Here is a 20,410-nt window from a genome sequence, read left to right on the forward strand (position 1 = left end):
TGAGCGTCCTTGATCCTCCTGACAAATACTGCCCCCTGTGGACAAAAACACTTCATCCAACCTTCAACCGACATGCAGCGATGGATGAGGTACTCAGATCTTTTGCTTAAGTAAAAGCAGTACTTACTGCTCAAAAATGAAAAGCACCAGCTGCTTTCATTGCTCACACTTTGATGTTTATGCATTTAATCTCGCTCTAACTTCCACTTTCAGGTCAATTTATTAAACTATTGAGTTAAATAAGGTGTAACAGTAAGATACAAATGCAGCTTATTTCAGTTTTTATGTTTGGATTTTAACTGCCACAACTGAAACTATTTTTAAAATGCTAATTTTCCATCATGCTTCTTTTCATTCATTCCTAAATATCTTAGAAATGATGGCAACAATGACCTGTTCCTCCCGTCACATGCTCACTTCTCTAAACGTTCGGCCTGAGCAGCACGCTCATCACTTTATTGAGAAGGCACTGAGTCATGCCCAGCCGGCATAATATTTATACATAGGTCAAAGGACAGCACACACACCAGCACACACTCTTATCAAAACACATTTGAAATATAATTTATTGCACATTTAAAGATCAACATAAAGTGGCACGATACCCATTATTCAATCCTGTTACATCAGAAACAAAAAAAAAGACAAAAAAAAGTCCTTACAAAATGCTCACACCTTCTTATTTATGATCATTGTTTTTGACTTTAGAACAAAATAACCATGTTGCAGGAATGCCAGACCGAAACTGCATAGATTCATAAAAACTAAAACAAAGAAAAACATTAAAAAAAGACAGACACTTCTTTAATATGGCACAGATAATCCAATCAGACATTGGTGTTACTCACATTAGTCATGAGCCCATCAACTTCCACATTGGCCCAGTGACTTACAGGCGGTTCAGTGAGTCAGAACAAAACAGGGGATTTCCAAATCTCAAATAGAAAAGCACTGAAAAGATGTTCTCAGATCTATGTATAAATGTCAAGCCCAATTTTAAATTGTCTTTTGCATAAATAATAAGTCCAATAATACAAAGGAAAACATTCCTTAAGCCCCATTTACAGTAGCATGTTGTTATTAAAACATTTTGGGAGCAGGCGTGCGTCAATGTAAAAACCTCAACGTGGAGGTGCAATTAAAGAAAAACTATACAAAAACAAATTACATGATAGTCACAGTCATTTGTTTAAGATACTATTTACATCTTTGACCTCATTGTTCGTGTCGTATCACAACCCAATCACCTTTTTTTATGTCCGAATCATCCACATCTTTGATTAAATTAGCCGCATGATTCTTAATCTGAAAGCGCATAATAATTTAGAGTGCACGGACCATCTCTTATTGCTGCATGGCTCATATTTTGATAACTGGTTTCATCATGTTTGTTGGCAACAATCTATAACATTATATCTACTGTTGCTGCATCGACTAAGTCGTAAACTAAACCACTGTGAAATGTGTGACACCCAACAAATACCTGCCATCTGAAAGTGGCTTACATGATACAAAACCAACCCTAAGAGCTACAGTATGTACAGGATGACAGTGAGAACGGGCAGCAGTGGGTAAGATATATAGAGATTTAAAAAAAATCTAATTATAGGTTGATGGCACAAATGTTCAGAAGTCGGTTTATGATCCCGTCACCTCACTTGAACCTTGAGTAAAGTAAACATACACATGTTGATGTACAGTACAGCATAAATACAAACCCAGCCAATGGTCAAGAGAAGAACGGCACAAAAGCATGCTAACTGGTTTTTAAAATCAACTCTTATAGTAAAGTCATAAACACAGTTTTATTAGAGTTACCTGATCAAAGTGTTAAGATTCATTAGGGCCGCCTGGTTGCATATTTTCATGGACACAACAGCTGTGAAGTGAATGAAAACCGTTGACGTCATGTTGGTCAGGTTTACTCCCCAACATGACGTTTACTGGGAGTTGTATTGTCAAATTGAAGTTAACATTTGCCTGTCTAAGAACTAAACCCCCCCAAGTAAGCCCCCTTGATGATAAAACATTATATACATGGATAGCAGTAAAGAAATGTGATTAGTTTGGCACACTTTTACACTCGGGGCCTTCCCATCTTGGGCTGAGTTGGATATTAAACAGTATTGGTTGCCATATCAGCTTCTTAGTAGGTCACATAAATGTTTGATGAAAGTTACCACATTTATGCCTCTGAGGAAATGAACTATTAAAAACTGCTTTTTAGTGCCAGCGTAACAGTGATTATTGTCAATGCAAATTTCCAGTTAAATTAAGGTAAAACAACAAGCATTCAAACAATACCTGCATCAAAATCATTTTTAATTGTGGAGGTTGTATCCAGCTGGCCGTTCAGCGCATGTCAAGAACAACAGCTTGAAACAAGAGTGAAAGGCCTCAAATTTGAACTCAAGTGACCTAACTTTCAGTGTTACAGAACCTGCCTGTCGAGTACATTTTACCCATGAAAACTTTTTTGCACCACCGGAAAAACCTTAAACCACAGTGGACGCATATTGTCCAAGTAAACATAAATAAAGATGCAAAGTAGAGTTCCAGAGCTGAGTCATTTGGAGACACTTTGAAGAAGCAGCACTTGAGAAAAACCGGAGGGAGATACTGAAAGTCAGACAGAAATAGAGGACGAGAGGCAGCAGGGAGATAAAAGGACGCTAAGAGAGACAGACTTTCCTTTGGCACCTGAGCCACAGTGGCAGTGCTCTTCTGTGGGCGGAAAAAATGTTTTACCAGGCGAGGGCAAAGAGACCCGACAGAAGAGGGAAAGAGGGAGGATTTCCCTAAACAGCTGATGCCCGAAATATCCTCCCTTGACCTTCTCTCTTCGGTAAAAGGTTTATTCTTTTTCCTCCCCCTCGCTCCGTCTGTAGATCCTGATTTGGTTCCTCCCACCTCAGTCGCACCTCTCAAAAACACTTTAAATCAGAGCCAGAGTCTGTCCACTAGGAGTTCTCCTTTACAGCCTTGAACCTCACTTCAGCAGGAAATCCTTCAGTAAACAGTGAGTGCTTGCAGAAAGGAGGTTCTTCAGGTTATTCTCTTACAGTTTATTTATGGCACATGATGGGACTTCAGCAGGTTTTCTATCTCGTTTTTTTTTTTTTTTTTTTTTTTTGCTTCCCCAGAAGAATCTCAAGTTTCTCCCGGATGAGTTTCACAGGCGCTCCTCTGAGGTCGGTTAGTGCAGGTCGTTCTGGGTTTTTGAGGTTCTCGGCCCCGGGTTTCGGTGTCAGTGTGTGGTTCTATAGGTTCTCCCCGGGCTGATACTGGGGTTCTGTGGAGGTGAAGTAGTCCTCTAGGAAGCCCTGCAGGTACTCAAACGTAGGCCTCTCTTCTGGGTCCTTCCTCCAGCAGGAGAGCATGAGCTCGTGCAAAGAGCTGGGGCACTCTGCGGGGCAGGGCATCCTGTAGCCGCGCTCCACCTGGTCCAGCACCTCGCGGTTCACCATACCTGTCGAGAGAAACAGGAAGTTAGAACGAAGAAAGGAAGGGAACAGACCCTCTTACTCAAAATAATTCTATAGAGTAAATTTGAGGAATTAAATTATAAAAATTTGGGAAAAAACAATTTTCCGCCGATAATATTTATCAATAAAATCCCTAATAATCCAGTATATAGTTTAACATTTTTTAGGGCTGCAACTAATGATTATCATTTTAATTGATTAATCTGATGATTATTCTTGTTTGATCTGTAAAATGTCAGAAAATAGTGAAAAACTTCCATCACAATATCTCAGGGTACAAGATGACGTCCTAACATAGCTAACATTAGTCCCACTATCATTAACGGTGTGTCGAAAACCCAAAGGTATTTAATTTACTATCACATAAGACAAGGAATAGCACCAAATCTCCACATACAAAAATATGCGATTCTTGCTTGAAAACTATTATTTGATTATTAGAACAGCTGCTTATTCATTCTGTTGATTGATGAAGCAATTAATTGACTAATTGTTTCAGCTCGTCTTCTTAAAGAAACGCTTGTTTGAATGTGGAATCGTTCAGGTGCTGATACGTTATGCGAGTCTTTACCTGGATAGGGGACTCTGCCTTTAGTGGCCAGCTCTGTGAGCAGCACACCGAAGGACCAGACGTCTGACTTGATGGTGAAACGACCGTACAGAGCTGCCTCCGGAGCCGTCCATTTGATTGGGAACTTAGCTCCTGAGGAAACATGGGGAATTAAAAAACAGCCAAGTGAGGGTAAAATTTACCCTTAAAAAGTACCATGTTGTAGAATAAAATACAATAGATTTTAGAACATGTATTCCCAATTCTTTAATTATTGATCTTTTCGGCAGTAAAAAATCAGTTATTCTTTCTGTAGCTTAATAAAGAGTGGACTCACCCTGTCTCGCAGTGTACTCGTTGTCTTCAATGAGTCTTGCCAGACCAAAGTCAGCTACTTTACACACCAGGCTGTCTCCCACCAGGATGTTGGCAGCACGCAGGTCTCTGTGGACGTAGTTCATCCTCTCCACGTAGGCCATGCCTGCTGCAATCTGGAGGAAGTGATGCAGAGAGGACAGGGATTTTACTATAAATACAAATATTGTGTGTTTCTTTTTAGTTTGGCTGACCTGAAACTTATTTTACCTGAGCGGACATGTCCACGAGCTGAGGCAGACGGAGCATCTTTCCAGCATCTCCTTTAAGGAAGTCCAGTAAGCTGCCTGTGAGGGCAAGAAAATAAAATGTACAGATGTAGATAATGACAGATTAGCACAAAATAATCAACTTGTTATACATCATATGTATAAACCCCCAACACATGCTATCATCTAGATTTATTTGGAAGCAGTAATATATATATGTGATGATAAAGATGTTCTGACACACCAAGATTTCAGTACCAAAATAAATAATTTTTTGATTTTATTGTATTTTGAGAAATATAAACCAGCCTTCAGAAGCATTTCTGTTTCAGTAGCAGAGAAGGTTTGATCCATCACTTGCTACAGTGTGTATCCTGTGTTACCTTGGCTCATGTATTCTGTCACAATGTAGATTGGCTCCTCGGACACAACAGCGTACAGCTGGACCAGCTTCTCGTGCCTGAGCTTCTTCATGACCTGTGCTTCCTGAAGAAAGGCCTCTGGAGACATGGTGCCGGGCTTCAGGGTCTTGATGGCTACCCGTGTCGTACCGTTCCATGTGCCTGTCAATGAAACAACAACATTGTATGACTTCTTTTATAGAAGTGCTGAACTTAAAGGAATAGTTTGGCATTTTGGGAAATACACTTCTTGCAGAGGGTTAGATGAGAAGATCAGTGCCACTCTTTATACAATTAGCAGTATCCTAGCTTAGCTTAGCACAAATACTGTAAAGCTCACTAATTAACACGTTTAATCACATTTGTTTACTCTGTACAAAAACCAAAGTGTGAAAACCAACACTTTTTCATTGAATGATCTTAGAGCTGCTGGAAGGTGAATATTGTTACAGTTGGACAGAGCATGGCTAGCTGATTCCTAACTCTTTCCAGTATATATATGCTAGGCTGCAAAAAAGCAGAGAGTTAGATGAATAATGAATGTCTCTAGAAATGTCAAAACAAAATGTCAAAACATTTCCTTCAATGAGAAATTGATGTAATGAACAATTGATCCTCCTATTTTGCAAATTCAATGCATAACCTGTCTGTCTATCTGCCATGGTGTGAATCAATGCCACTAAAAAGTAGTGGTATTGTGTTGTCCTTACCCATCCAGACCTCTCCAAAGCAGCCCTGTCCCAGTTTAAGGTCGAGGCGGAGGGACTCCCGGGGGATCTCCCAGGCGTCCCTGGCCAGTCCCTGGGTCTGAGGTTTGGCCACAGGACACACGTCCGATAGAGCGTGGCACAGCCCATCAGAGTGCTCTGAAAACGAGGGAGGAGAAGGTGAGAGTGAGCGGGCAGTTTATGGGCAAACAGTGTTGTAAAAGGTTTACAATCAGAGAGCAGGTGTGAGGACTCACTGCGGTAGTGGAAGACTAGCTGCTGTAGGCTGCTGAACTGGGTGCGGGAGGTGATGTAGAAACCTCCGCTGTCCAGCTTCCTGATCTTGTAATGTTTAACATTCAGGCCTTTGGTGTTGTCATAATCCAGCACTGACAGGCAATATGCCCCTGTGAACAAGACAGAAACGCGACAGACAGAGACAGGTTAGAACAATAAAACCCTGTGTGACAGCTGCTCAGTGGAGTTTCCTAGCAGCTGTGCTGGGCAAGTTCCTGATGGCCCCTTCAGGGGCCTCGAAAATTCAGCTAAGCCTTTCTGTTCTTGCCCAGGACCCACTAGTAAGTAAGGTTTGATCTTTCAGAGTAAAATAGTGATAATTATTGGCCACTCACAAATTGCAAACCATTAAAACAATAAATTATCATGTCAAAAATAACGATAGGAATAAAATAAGTGTGGCAGGTATCAAACTTGTAAAAACATGTTTTAAGAAGTGATTCAAAACTCTGAACAGACCTAAGGACAAACCTAACCTCCTCTTAAGGGAGATTAAAAAAAGAAAAATCTATTCTCCTTGATCTGGTGTTCACTCTTCATCCATCAGTCAGAAAGAAAATCTAGTGCAGTAAAGACACAAGTCCACACTTGCACAATAACTGAACTGGCAGCTTATTGATCCAAAGAGCCTGATCGTCACGATACTATTTCAGCAGTTTGATTAGATCTCAACGTCTGTGCTAAAGACCAAGAACTGGTCAATCTTTAATGGCTATACTGATTTTACGCTTTATTCAACATACAGCATATATGATCACTATGCTTCTGCTCATCCGTGTCACACCATGAGCCTCACATGTGACATCTAATACAGAACACACCCAGAGGCCCTCACACCTCCTGCCAGAGCTCCTCCTACTCTCCCTGATCCTCCCCCTTTCCCCCTATAGTCTCCCCCTCTTCATGCCCCTCTTCCCCTCACTCCGTTTGTGCATGTTGGGAGAACAGAAACTTATAGCCAGGAGGAAATCCAGCACCCTCCTAGGTTGACCTAGTTCTGGCAGAGTGATTCACCCCTATCAATTCACAAGGCCCCACTCCACTCCAACATGCTCTTTTCCTCCTCCACCTCCTCTTCCTCCCTCAAAAACAACCCCCTAGAGAGAGCCCACTGACGTCACAAGGACTACATCTGACTGCAGAGTTTCAGAGAAAGATGCGAAACTCCAGAGAACAAAGATACAGCGCCATCGGCCTGCTTGACAGTTAACAAATGACACAATTATGAGGTTCTGTCTCTTTTAAATTGAGTCCCTAAAGATCTAGTTATTTTCAAAGTAAGATCACATCTGCTGCGTGGACTCCAGGGACAGAAAAAGGGTCATGAAACATGTTTCATAATCAAACTTTTCTCTGAGATGGCATACATTTCCGTTGTCTGTTTTTGGATTGCAATATCTGAAAACTTTTGTTTGTCTTTCAAAAAGACTGAAAAAAGGATTTCATCCACATGAAGCATGTGAGGATTCTCATTATATTTGACCATTTATCTCAAATACACAATTTCATAGCTGTACTTTTATATTTCTTGAAGCAATTTCCTTCATCTTGAGAAATAAGGTATGTGCAGGTTGGGCTGCAACCAATGATTATTTTCATTATTAACTAATCTCCAAATTAATCACACAATAAAATCGATGAAAACTTCAGGGTATGAAATGTCATAAAATAATAAAAAACACCTGTGAAATGTTCCTAAAGGTCAGGTTGACATATTCCAACTAGTTATTTTGTCTGTTAGAAAAGAGAAAATATTTACATTTGAGAATTTGTGATTGACTAATTGATTAGTGGATTAATCACGTCAGCAGTACATGGAGGCCTCAAGGCTTATTCCAGGTAATACAGCCTAAAATGGGTAATATCATGCATTTTAAAATAACAATGTCATGCTAAAGTTCAATTGATCTACATTTGAAAGTAAAGTTATGCATTCTGTACATCAAATACTCCTCAAAGTTGCTTTAGAGAGACAGATTTAACGCATCATGATAGGCAGACGAGCAGAGGAGCTAATTCTTGATGACGGCTGTAGCCTCTGGAGTGTCTGCTCGCTCACCTTTAGTGGTCTCGCTCTCCCTCACCAAGAAGGTCCCCCGTCTGTTCTGTAGGTTCAAAAGGAGCCTCTCGGAGTCGCGCCGAGTGATCTTCCCAAAATACCACCTGCCAAAGTGGGACACGGAGAAAAAGATCAGAGAGAAGCTACTACAGAGCGTCTGGAGCAGGAAAGGCATAAATATGTTTTGACTGGAAATACAGAGGACTGTAATGGATGGTGTATTGGAAATATTCTCTCATTACGCTTTGCATTCGCTTGTAGAACTAGATATGGTAGAGAATAAAGCTACATTGAGGGTTTGAACTTAGAAAAATGCTTTCAATTTGTAGGAGAGCAACTCCAAGAGTGAAACAAGGAGAGGATAATTTACTCTTCTGCTTGGATGGAGTCGGACGGAGCCACATAGTTGCTGGGGATGTAACCACTCTCTCCTGTCGTCAGGGAGCGAGCGAGCCACCAGTCCCCTTCTCTGTGACAAAGAGAGAGAGAGAGAGAGACAGAGAGAGAGCAAGAGCAAGAGAGTCAACAATAAACAGAAAACTGACAAACAAAACATTTCTTGGTTCAATGATCTTTTAGTTTATTCCCAATTAAAAGGACACAATATTTGATGGAGGAAGAACTTAAACAATAAGTCATGAAAGGCCAAAACCACCAATCCAACCCATCTGTGGCTCTCAGTCAAAAGCCCATTGGTTCCTACTGAGGAAGTGTCACAAATATAGTTTTATTTAAAGAAAAGCCAAAATGAATTCCTATAACGGCTCAGCATTGTCTTTTTTGGCAAATAGAAGCACATCTCACAGACGTCAGGGACTATTTTAGGCTGTGGATGAATATATGCTGTGTGCTAGAACGTATTTATGGCTGAAGGAAGGTGTATATGGGATTGACTCAAAATAAACTACAGTGCCCACGTTTGTCATAATGAAGGAACACGTATATGTATATATATCAGTGCGGCTCATTTATGTGTGTGCATAGTTTTTGGACAACAATGACGTCTTTGGCACAGAGGAATATGATAAATCAGGCTTTTTAGATGGATAATCTATGTTTAGGCCGTTTTTGTGTGATTTGTTGCCAATTAGAAAATATAAATCACCACCAGACTAATCCATTAAATATCACACTATCTGCAGAACAAGATGCTCCAGATTGTGTCCTCAGATGAAGTCTGCATCTGAAAGCTCCGACAACCGATGATGTTCTTTACAAAGCACAGAAAAACCTTTGAAAACAATGAGTTGGAAAAAAAACCCAACACTTAAGTGCAAAAGTGAAGAAAAACACATTGTTAAGAGAAGAAATAGACAGACAAATGCAACCTTTTGTTCAACTTGCAGTCCCTCTGCTTACATTTTAAAACCTTTAACTATTGCTCTATATAGAGAGATGTACAATATTTTTACCTTCTAACCAAGTAAGAGAACCAAATCCGGCTACAGTGCATCTCTAATGTTTACTAATTCATTGCAGTAACGCTACGAGCTTCATCAGACAAAATCCCCACAGCAGCAAAGGGAGGGTGAACAAAAGGTTGCGTGAGATTTTCTTTATTGCATTAAGTATTACTGACCTGAAGCTGTACTTTTTCCTAAGAGGAACCATGAAGCATGAGAGAGGAAGAGAGAGGGAGAGATAACAGACACAGCAGACACATCAAAAACACAGCGAGGAGATGCAGCGAGGCAAAGCAGCAGAGACAGATAGCAGAGGAGCCGGCTACGCTGCAGGACTACACAGTGGGGTCACACCAGCTGCAGTGTCTTAAAAAGTTTCCAGCAGAGTTTGTAACATTTTTAATAATTCTAAAAGAGCTGAAGGCAGAATTATCTACGCCTTTTTTTTTTCTTTTCTTTTTACATAAATGATCACATCCACACATCATGTGGGATTTCTAGGATTCACTTTGTCGTCTCACTACTTCCCATACACCACATACTTTTTTGTAAAAAAAGATATTCAAACTGATTAATGTTAAGTATGAATGAATCCTATTTGTCAGCCCGACTATGTAGTGCCAGACTATAGATAAAGAACAGCAGAGCAGACTTATGACAGGAAATTATGGAAAGAGCTCGGCGGAAGAGAAAAAAAAAAAAAAACAGTGTTCTGATTTTAAACACCTGCGTAGGAGTTTTGCTCCAGTTCCTTTTAAATACACAGATCAATTCTCACTTCCTGAGACTGAAATTCACATTCTATCTAAATTACACTAGACAAACTTTAACATGTGCCAATGTCCAGGAGAAAAACATAATTATTTAGGTGTTAGGAAAGATATTTGAGTGTAGCGACCATGCTTTAACAGGCTCTCTATAAAAGTTTCTTAGAGATGAGGATGAGGAGTAGTCGAAGTGGAACAGGATGCGTTAGTAAAGTGCCGTTCTGCTCGGTTTCAGTCAACAGATGGAGAGGATCAGACCCGGCTGTCATATCGCTCCGCAGTCACCAGCTCTGACTTTGTTCATTCATTTACAAATTTTATTCACAATCACACTCACGCGTGCGTCTATAAATCTGTTCATTTAGATGTTTTGTGAAGTGGTGGCATCAAAGAGAGAGTGAGGCTGTTGATTCTTACGTGTTGTTGACAATCTGCAGCCTGTCGCCTTTCCTAAAGGTCAGATCAGATGCTGTCCGTGACTCATAGTCATACAGCGCCACAAATGTAGTGACACCTCCTGCAAGAAAGTACACACACACACAGAAATACGCATTTAGGGAAGAATGTAGTTAAAAAGGTACTTCCCACTGAGAACTATTCCCATTCACTTCCATAATCTAACTTCAGTAATACAGATCTTGCTCCATCCACTGTAAAGCTATATATATATATACACACCTCAGCTCTATAAAACATTTTAACAAGGCCTAATGAGAAATATCGACATTCAGATTGTTTGCGGCCGATCGTCCGTGAAGGACGCCGTCATACCGGTGGTGCTCTGTAGAGCTTTCTGCGCCTTCCTTTTAATGAACCTGTGATTTAAACCCAGGAACTCTCCAGCCAATCATCGATTGGCTCATTAGATGCACAGGAGGAGGCGGCCGGCAGATACACCAGCAGCCCTCCTCCCTCTGGACGGAGCAACATTAACCTAACCATCTGGCCGGTCTAGACACATTACAGCTCAGCGTCACGTAAAATCTGGACAAGTAACACGCTACAGGCTTCAAAGTCAAAGAAAAAGGTTTTGAAGTCTGTTTGACAGCTGATGGTGGGAATAGGAAAATATTTTTCTGGGGACATATGACTCACTGTGAATCAGTTTTCTTTTTAGACATTATTCACAGGACTTTTGTGAACTCAAACTGAAAGCAAGTCAGGACTGGCTGGGATGATTCATAGATCAAGTCAAAGCTCCCATTAGATCTTATTCAATCTGCTTTCATTTACAACTCTACTCACACTTAAAAAAAATAACATCTCTTGTTATGCAGCATTACTTGGAAATGCATTTATTTATTTTCTCTCTCATATCATATCTTTTTTTTTTTTTCAATGTGAAGACTTGAAACAACAACAACATCTGCCAGCCAGCACCTCTAACACTCACTAATTACACAGAGCTTATGTGCAGGAGTATTTAAGATAAGATAAGATAATCCTTTATTAGTCCCGCAGCGGGGAAATTTACAGTTGTTGGTCGGGCACAGGTGTGTTACTTATCCAGAGTGTTGTAACGGTTAGATTTCCAGGTAAACCAGCAGAGATTCATGGAAGTTATTGCACCTGGCCAAGAAATAGCCTAAAGCACATATAACTTCCATTAAACCTCGATCTGACACTTTCATTTAGTATGAATTAAAACTAATAGATATAATGTTTTGGTTTGTGAACTGAGAGAGTCAGGCTAGCTGTTTACCCCAGTTTCCAGTCTGTATGCTAAGCTAAGCTAACAAGTGGCTGGCTGTAGCATATCACATTGACCTGGCAGACGTGACAGTGGTATCAATCTTCTCATCTATTTCTTGGCACAAACGCAAATAATAATTTGTTCCCCAACATTACCTACTTTTTTTTTTTACTGCTTTGATAAACTGTTGACAAAATTTGTTTCAAGAATTCAAGATTAAAACACTCATTTATTAGCATTTGTAAGTGAAGTGAACTTTGTCCTATAACATTTTTTGCAACATATGCACAACTCATCCCCGTCTCAAAGTGTTATGTACCTCTATGAGGCGAGGTGATGGTGCCTGTGTGGTCCACCCCTCCAAACAGAGCCAGCTCAGGGGTGTTTGTCGGGGCGAGATGGTGCTGCCCTTGGTGCCCACGCCTGCCTGTCCCGACGGCAGGGCTCCTGTTGGGCGTTTGAGTCTGCTGGGCAGGTCCCAGGTGGGGGAAGCGGCCGCTGTCGGAGCCTGTGCCGATGGTGCCGTCCAGGCTCATGGAGCGCTGGCCCGGCTCCTTGGGCTTGCTCTTACCCGCCCCCATATGCAGACCTGGGAAGAGAGCCAATGATGAGTAAGTATGCAGCAATAGAAGTCCCAAAAGAATAAAGAAAACGGATTTGTCTCTATTTCTTGTTATATGCCAAACAGCACTCAGAAGATGAATCAATTAATCGATCGACAGAAATTATTTTTTTAATTATTTCATTGATTAAAAAACTAAATCGTCAGGGAATAACATCCATCTCTGGTTTTAGATTCTCCAATGTGAGGATTTGCTGCCTTTCTCTGTTCCATAATCACTGTAAACAAAACTATGTTTGGGTTTTGCATTGTTAGTCGGACAAAACAGAACTCTGGAGAACTGGGATAGGCATTGTTTTTGCAATTTTCGGGCATTTTACAGTCATAAAAGCAGCCCTGATGCCAATTATATGTTTCAAAATGTATTTCTGTAAAAAGAAAAAAAAAAAAATCCAATTCAAAAAGTGTCAAATTAAATAGTGATTTCTGCATTTCTTCACATCAAATGTGGCTCTATATTCTGAGAAAACTCTGCCGTCATACACTCAAGTGTACTTCCATCCTGACAGCAGTAACATGACTCAGAGGAGTGCCTATTGATCGACTTTTAAAATTTGTATATTTTTGAATCAAGACACACAACCTTTACCATGAATAAACATTATGTCAAACCAACGAAAACAAAATCATTCAGTTGCCATTCAAACCTTTCTCAAACAAACAAAATCATTGCTGCAGTGTGGGTGTCACATTCATCTCTGCCCACCACAGAGCATCCTTGGAGCTGTTCCAGGTTCAGTTAGAACCGTTTAGCATGCAAATGCTCTGAGAACAGGACACCTTCAAAAACAGCCAACACACATACATTCAAGGTCATCCCTATCTGTTGATTCAATCTGTTCTGAATCAATAAGCATCCACAAGGAAAACAAACAAAGGAGCAGTGGGCTGTAATAAAACCGGGTGTGAACACCGGTGAGTTGGCAAGGACGGAAACAGTTTCACCTCCTGCAGGTAATCATAAACGCCGCTTCTCCTTTCCACCCTGATGCAGAATACATATATTGTGGCCTGATAAAAAGCAACAAGAGAGCGCCGTCATCCTGAGTCCTAACAAAGACAAACATGCTCAGACAGTCAAGTGCACCCACAGAAAGTTGTAGTGCCGCGTTCAAACACCAAGTCCAACCCCTCGAGGCTTTTCAGAGTGATTCACTGTGAGACCGGCTATTTCAGGCCAGCTGAAACAGAGACAGCCATACACACATGAAACAGCCTTGTTCCTTTGTGAATAGAGGCACTTTCGGATTCACACAGAGTCTATGCTCAGTGTGTGTGCGTGAGTGAGCAGCTGTTCCTTGGTTCCTCTGGGAAACGAGGGGCTCTATCGCACACTAACACCCGACCACGACTGCATCTCACATCCTTTTTTTCCCCCAAACACATGCACGCATCAGGGTGACTGTCTCCAGCGCGGAGGCTGATAGACGGGACAGAGACGGTTATTAACAGACGAGGAGGAAGGAAGTGGCTGTAAAAAGAACGTGTAGGTGGTTGTTGTATACTGCATGGACAGCTGAGGCTTAGTGGGTGTTTTAAGTGTAATGTGTGAGCATCACATAATTACACAGGTATGGGAAATCTCAAAGATATGGAAGGACCATACCGTGTTGATGTGTGGGGGCGAGTAAGCTGCCGCGTTTGTGTGCACGAGCGTGATTGACTTCAAGCGCTCACGTACGGCCATGCAAGCTTTGATTTAACTCCTGCCAGGATGTAATCTGGCGCACTGGGGGGGTTAACATATCCCATGGTGCAACACTGAGTCACACAGAGAGATGGGCCCATAGGAGGAGGACAGGACTGTGTCAGTTGTGCGAAAAAATAAACCGCTCGATTTAGCCGACTGCTCTGGATATCAGTCACGGACTTTGTGACCTAAAACATCTACCAACTCACAGAGGATCAGAAAGGTTAAAGTTTAACGTAAGCAGAATGGGCAGACAGGGCGGTGACTGATCACAGTCTTAGATTTTGATTTATGATTTTACAGTCTATACAGTCAATATATGCAAACAAACATATACTTGGGGTCCTCTAATCTATGCAAAAACTAGTCTGAGATGGTCGTCTTGAAAAAGACAGTGCTTCTAAGAAAACAGTGGTGATCTGTATTTTAGGAAGGGATGTATTTCTGATGCTATGTTCACACTATCAGAAACAAAAAGACCCAAAACGCCATTGAAGTGTTGCTCGCTCGTTGACGTAGTGGTTAGAAAATACCACTCGGAACTAGCAAAACTACATTTTCTTAAATTTGTTAGACGTGGAGGAAAAAGGAATTCTGGGGAGAGAGAAAGCAACTGGAAATAGTTAAACAAAAAACAATCGATAGGTTGCTGAAAAGGTTGAAGCCAGCTCGAGTTCGTAGCTTTGAGTCACTGGCTTCCATTGAAAATGACTAGTAGCCTGTGGCTTTGTCGCCCGCAGTGTGAACACAGCATTGGCATCAAATGGCAACAACGTCACATGCTCTAGGAGTGGATTTAAAAGTAAAAGAGGACACAGTAAAACATTAGAAATAACAGTAGATATTTGTCTGTAACTTCCTCTAGATGGGTCATTATGAAAGTTGATGAGAAGTTTTGTGGTTGTGTAAAAAAAAAAAAAAGGGTATTGCTACTGGTCAGAGCAACATAGAGAATGAAGCTGATGGGGGATTCAATATATTAAATTTCCCTAAATTGATGGAAGTTCTGCAAAGTTAAAGTATGCAGTGAGTGATACTTATTATCAAATATACCTAAAAATGTAGTTGAATGTACTGCAGAAGGCACACCTATGTAAGATTTGACATTTGATTAGGAAAAATGGCTAATAATCAAGATGAAGCACACACAGATAAAGTGAGGTTATGATCCTAGACCAGCGCTGCAATCTTTTACCGGTGCAGTGATGGCAGAAGCCACGTCACGTCCTATGAGACTCACTTTCCCCTGGTTCTCTCCAGGACGCTGCAAGCACCAGAGTACCCTTGAAAGCCTCAGAGCCTGCGTATGTAAACACTAGAGCTAGCACTGTAGTTGAGCCTTTTCCCTAATATGGTGTCAAAGAGCCCTTATATCAAAAAGGTGCCAATATGTGACTACTTCCTACATTATGAGGGGTAGAAAAAGGTATATTGTACAAAAGTAACAACAAGTAGAAAATATGATATGAAGTGGAGAAATAATAAGAAAAAATACGTAAAAGAATATGAGGATTTGGAAACGAGGAGAGATTTCAGTCCGTTTGTGAGCTCTTTTTTCCCCCATTCAACAGGAGCATGGAGGAATGTGGGAGAACCACATTGCACCACGCTGCTACGACTGCCAGAGACTGCAACAAGAACAGGCACCTGAGCGGTGGGAGGGCTGGATGGGAGGAAGGAAGCGAGGGGGGGGAGATGATGAGGGTTTTTTTTATTTTTTTTATCTAAGACGCTCTTTTTTTCCCCCAGGAGACAAATTGAAAATCTTCCAAAAGAAACTGTTGTTGTCTTGCACCTGGATCGCCATAATTACTATGAATGACTTTTCTTCATTTTAAAAACTCAACAAATTTTTAACTCCTTTTTTGACTATGGTGCAGAAATGTGTACGTTAAAAAGTTTATTTTCTTTTAATTCAGAGCAGTACGAGCTGCATTTCTGGTCTGAATGTGCTGCAGTTATGCTCACACGTGGTTTAATTATGAAAGAAAAGAGACAATAAAGGCATCAACATGCTGACTGCGTGAATATAGTTGTGCCTGGTTGTGTTGTAGGAATGGAGATTTGAAGGATTAGATGTGAATCATGGCAAATAGAGGCTCCGTTCAAAGGCGGTTCTCTGAGGGGTATTTACCTCAGAACAAAGCACTTCAATTATGGGCAGTACTTTATCACTAGCCTGTGTCTCTCTCACAGTTTAAGTGTTGACTGAGTCACACAAAATCTCTAAAAAAAACTAAACAAAAATCTGTCTCTCTACATGGACTGAATAACGTATTGAAAGTGGAAGAGCTTAGATGCCAACAACGTAGACAAGTCAACAAAGCAGTCAGGTACTGTAAGTCAGGTACTGTAACTGCATCTCATTAGTGTCGACACAGACAGTATTTTCATTATGAAAACCACACATCATTTCTAATCTTAACTTTTGACATTCACATGCCTACGGGTACATTTGTACAGTTTTTTGTTCCTGTTATTGTTTCCTCCTGTCCTTACTGGTTGCTAAGAGATTGTAGGGGATTCCTATGCAAGTGACGGAGGTAAAAAAAAACACAAATATCAGATGGATTGCCATGAAATATTGTGCAGACATTCATGGCTCGCAGACTCTGCATCCTACTGACTGAAATATCTCGAGAAATAACTAGTGGATTAAAATTTGTTACAGGCATCCAAGTTCCCCTAAAATGCAATTGTAATAACTTTGGTGATCCTCTGACTTTTCCTCCAGCGCAATCAAGTAAACATTTTAAAATCGTCCAATACTCTGGTTTATGACCAAATATTGCAAAACTGATGTTCATCATCAGCTGTACTTTGTTTTACTGCGGCGCTGACAATGAACTTATGCGCTAAACTACGATGATGAGCATGAAAAACATTAATCGGATGGATCAAGAGTCTACAGTCTAAAGCGGCTAGCGTGGCTGTAGACTCGTAGTCCGTCTTTTCCATACTGTCCCTCCGCCAGAGCTCAACAAGGAAGCATTGATCGGGGATACAATGTAGGAATTTGGTTCTAAAATGACAAACTTTGGATACACACTTAGATCAGACTAACTCAGAGTGCCGAGGCCTCGTATTGGCTTCAGGCTTAAGAAAACCTGTGGATTTAGTCTCTTACATTGGATTTGTGCCAGGAAGTAATCACTTCACAGCCAGTACGGACAGGTTGGATTGTGTTGAGAGGGTTGTATTAATAAAGAACAAATATGAAACCCTCTCTTATCCTTGTCCTCCATGACACAATGCCTTTACTTCAGGACTTCCAACCATCTGTTGAATTATTTGCACATTGTACTCTTGCTGGAAAAACTAGCCCAGGTGCTTAAGTTCCATAACTATAAATGCATTCATTTGTTTCAGACGATAATGTTTCAAGGTGATGCTTTTAAAGACCAACTTATATTTGATTTTGCACAGGTTTTACATGCATAAATAAATTAACTCTTTCCTCTGTCTAATCCTCCGTCTGAAGCCGAGCACACATGCTGCACGTTTTCTGGTCGGGCACATGAGCACATTTGGCCACGACAAACCTCACTGAGTCACAACAGACGGTAACAGTTGCCACCGTGCTGCAGAGAGTGAAGGAGGCTCGAGCCAATGTTTCAGTCGAACGGGGAAAATTACAGTTTGCCCCGGGGAGGAGCAGCAAGGGAGGGGGGAGGGAGGGGAGGCAATGATGCTTCCTCAAGATCAAAACCAGCGGAAATGTGCACATTAGCATCAGCGTCCTACCCTGCTATATGCAGGATGATAACATTACACAGTCCACATATATAATACACAGATTATCTATATATAGCCAGAGTTAGAGAGCGGGGCAGTTGTGGTAAAGAAGGCGAAAAGAAAAACCAATGAAGTCACATAACTGTCAAACTATCAAGTCCCACTTCAGTGGACGCCTCGATCAGATATTCTCTGTTATCTTTTAACCCAAATCTTTTCCCGACTCCACTCACTTTGCAAAGTCTGAGCCTGTCTCTAGCTGTCCCCATCCCATCACTGCTCTTCCTCAGTGACAAACACACAGAGGACAGAAGAAGAAGAAGAAGAAGAAGATAAAACACTTTTTTTCCAACTAGAGGCTAGTGATCCAGGCTATGAGGGAATAGCTGCTACAGCATGGCCGACTATAAAGGAGGGCAAAGGGTGGGAAAGAGGACATGAAGGCTGTTTCATTATAGAGGTGCCACACTTTTAGGAAGTCATTAACTCTAAAAATACACATCTTTCATTAATGATTGCCTGCAATCTCACATTGTACTGATAGCCTCTCTATGTGATTTACAGGATATAAAGATAAACTCAGTGTTATATTTTGTTCCCCACCATAAAAATGTATATATTCTTTCCATGTGTTCGTAAGCAAACGAGCACAACTAAAGCTGCAACATTTAGGCGGTAAATCAATTAGTCTTAGTTAATCAACAGACAAATAATCAACAATAAACAAAAACAGCAAACAATTCAGCTCGACATATGGGAACATTTTCTAGTTTCCTTTGTCTTTTGTGACAGTAGAACTAATTTATTTGTGTTTTGAATTGTTGACCAGACGAAATAAGACATATGGAGATGGGCCACTTGGGGATATGCTTTGATAGAATAATGATAGCCAAATGATGAATTGCGAAATCAAATAGTTTGATTAATTAATGATAAAAAACACTCCTCAGTCACAGCTCAACAAGTCAAGATCAATGTGTGACTGCTCTGAGAGAGGGAACATTATGTATCTTGACTCCATCGTACATCATAAATCTTTTTTTCATTTTTTTTTCAGAAAAAGTCAGTCAACAATCCAATCAGGTGTTATTTCTAAAGCCATTCTAGCCTCGTGTTCATCAGAGGAGGCTTGCATATTATAACATCTCCTAAATGTGTCCAGTGTTAAAATCGCATGTTGAGCTTCCCGATGATTCACGTGTTTCATTTTTTTTTTTTTTTTTTTTTTTTTAACAAAACCTGAATTAACTGCCTTATGGAAATTAGCTGGAACTTGTCCAAAAAACACACCACAAAACAGCCTGTAAATAGATTAGCCACACAATTCAAATGTCTATTTCCACGGGATTAAACACCAGTTGTCAGCAAAGCTGCTTTCAAAGAAACAAGGGGTGGGGTAGTATAGCTGAATACAGGAGTAGCAGCTGTCAAATGATAACGTCTTTGCCATAGGTGGGAATAAAAAAATAATAATAAAGAAATGAAACCAAACAAGAACAGTCCGTCTTTGCCAAACGGATCCGCATTACACAAGTAAACAGGGATTTTGTGAATGGGAACCGGGATGGAAGGCGACAATGCTGGCTGCTGTGGGAGGCCTGATGAATCAAAACAGGTGCTGTTACAGCTCCATTTTGAATTTCGATGGATTTGTTGACTCTTATTTTCTACAATCAGCCAATTTAATGTCTTATTTGAACGCGTTTTGGTCGCGAGGGAGTCAGAAATATGACATTTACGCATACGGTGCGCATTTTGTCCAGCAGCAGGAGGAGGATGGGGGTGTAAATGGTCAACAACGGAGCCCTGGCACACACACTGAGCCAATGTGCGACTGAATGGCCTCTAAAACAATGAAATACGAGTCAGTGAGAGACGCGCAGAGTCACAAACATCCTTAATGGGACATAAGACGCAACAACAACAAAAAGAAAAACAGCAATAGAAATGTAATTGTCTCGCATTTAAACGCAACACGCTCTAATTAACTCACCTTTTTTTTTTGTTTTGTTTTTACGCGTCTGAAGATTTCAGCTGTTCCCCCTATAATAATAATAATAATAATAATAATAATAAAAAAAAAAAAAAAGAAAAAGACGCGCAGTTAAATCCTGATGTCTGTCCTCATTAGAGGGATAATGGAAGCGGACGGCCAGTCGGCTGTGGAAACCTCGAGCCAGCCACAAATCCCATTTAGTATAGAATATATCGGCGGAGTCGCAGAAAAGGGGGAGGTCATGACGTATGTGGGGGGGGGGGGAGCGCACAGCTGCCCGGGCGGCTGCGGTGGGACGAACCGAACACCACGCGTCAGCTACGGCGAAGCGGCGCGTTCAGAGCGGTGCATGCATGTGAGGGGACGCAGGAGCGGTGTGGAGGAGACATGCAGCCGTGTGGGGGAGTGGGGGGGGAGGGAG

General features: G+C 41.1%; 1 protein-coding gene across 2 annotated transcripts; it reads right to left on the bottom strand.

The window, feature by feature from the left end:
- Window positions 1-602: 602 nt before the first annotated feature.
- Window positions 603-20,047, bottom strand: LOC129105318 (proto-oncogene tyrosine-protein kinase Src-like). 2 transcript variants are annotated; one of them, XM_054616264.1, is made up of 13 exons: window positions 19,987-20,047; window positions 12,266-12,535; window positions 10,671-10,770; window positions 9,663-9,680; window positions 8,454-8,552; window positions 8,084-8,187; window positions 5,985-6,134; window positions 5,731-5,886; window positions 5,003-5,182; window positions 4,621-4,697; window positions 4,373-4,526; window positions 4,057-4,188; window positions 603-3,469 (listed from the first exon to the last, which is right to left on the bottom strand). In XM_054616264.1, the coding sequence occupies exons 2-13, from the start codon at window positions 12,525-12,527 to the stop codon at window positions 3,261-3,263; spliced, it is 1,641 nt and encodes a 546-aa protein (XP_054472239.1). In that variant the 5' UTR covers window positions 12,528-12,535; window positions 19,987-20,047; the 3' UTR covers window positions 603-3,260. The 2 variants fall into 2 exon arrangements, with proteins under 2 accessions (XP_054472239.1, XP_054472240.1); XM_054616265.1 differs by lacking the exon at window positions 9,663-9,680.
- Between the last annotated feature and the right edge of the window lie 363 nt (window positions 20,048-20,410).

The sequence above is a fragment of the Anoplopoma fimbria genome, chromosome 17 (genome assembly GCF_027596085.1).
Source record: "Anoplopoma fimbria isolate UVic2021 breed Golden Eagle Sablefish chromosome 17, Afim_UVic_2022, whole genome shotgun sequence".
In the NCBI taxonomy this organism is placed as follows: Eukaryota; Metazoa; Chordata; class Actinopteri; order Perciformes; family Anoplopomatidae; genus Anoplopoma; species Anoplopoma fimbria.

Coding starts and splice junctions, on each gene's coding strand:
- LOC129105318 (XM_054616264.1), bottom strand. CDS start 12,527: ATGGGGGCGGGTAAGAGCAAGCCCAAGGAGCCGGGCCAGCGCTCCATG. Junction 10,771..12,265: donor CATCACCTCGCCTCATAGAG/GTACATAACACT, acceptor ACTTTCTTGCAG/GAGGTGTCACTACATTTGTG. Junction 5,887..5,984: donor GCTAGTCTTCCACTACCGCA/GTGAGTCCTCAC, acceptor CCTCGTTTTCAG/AGCACTCTGATGGGCTGTGC.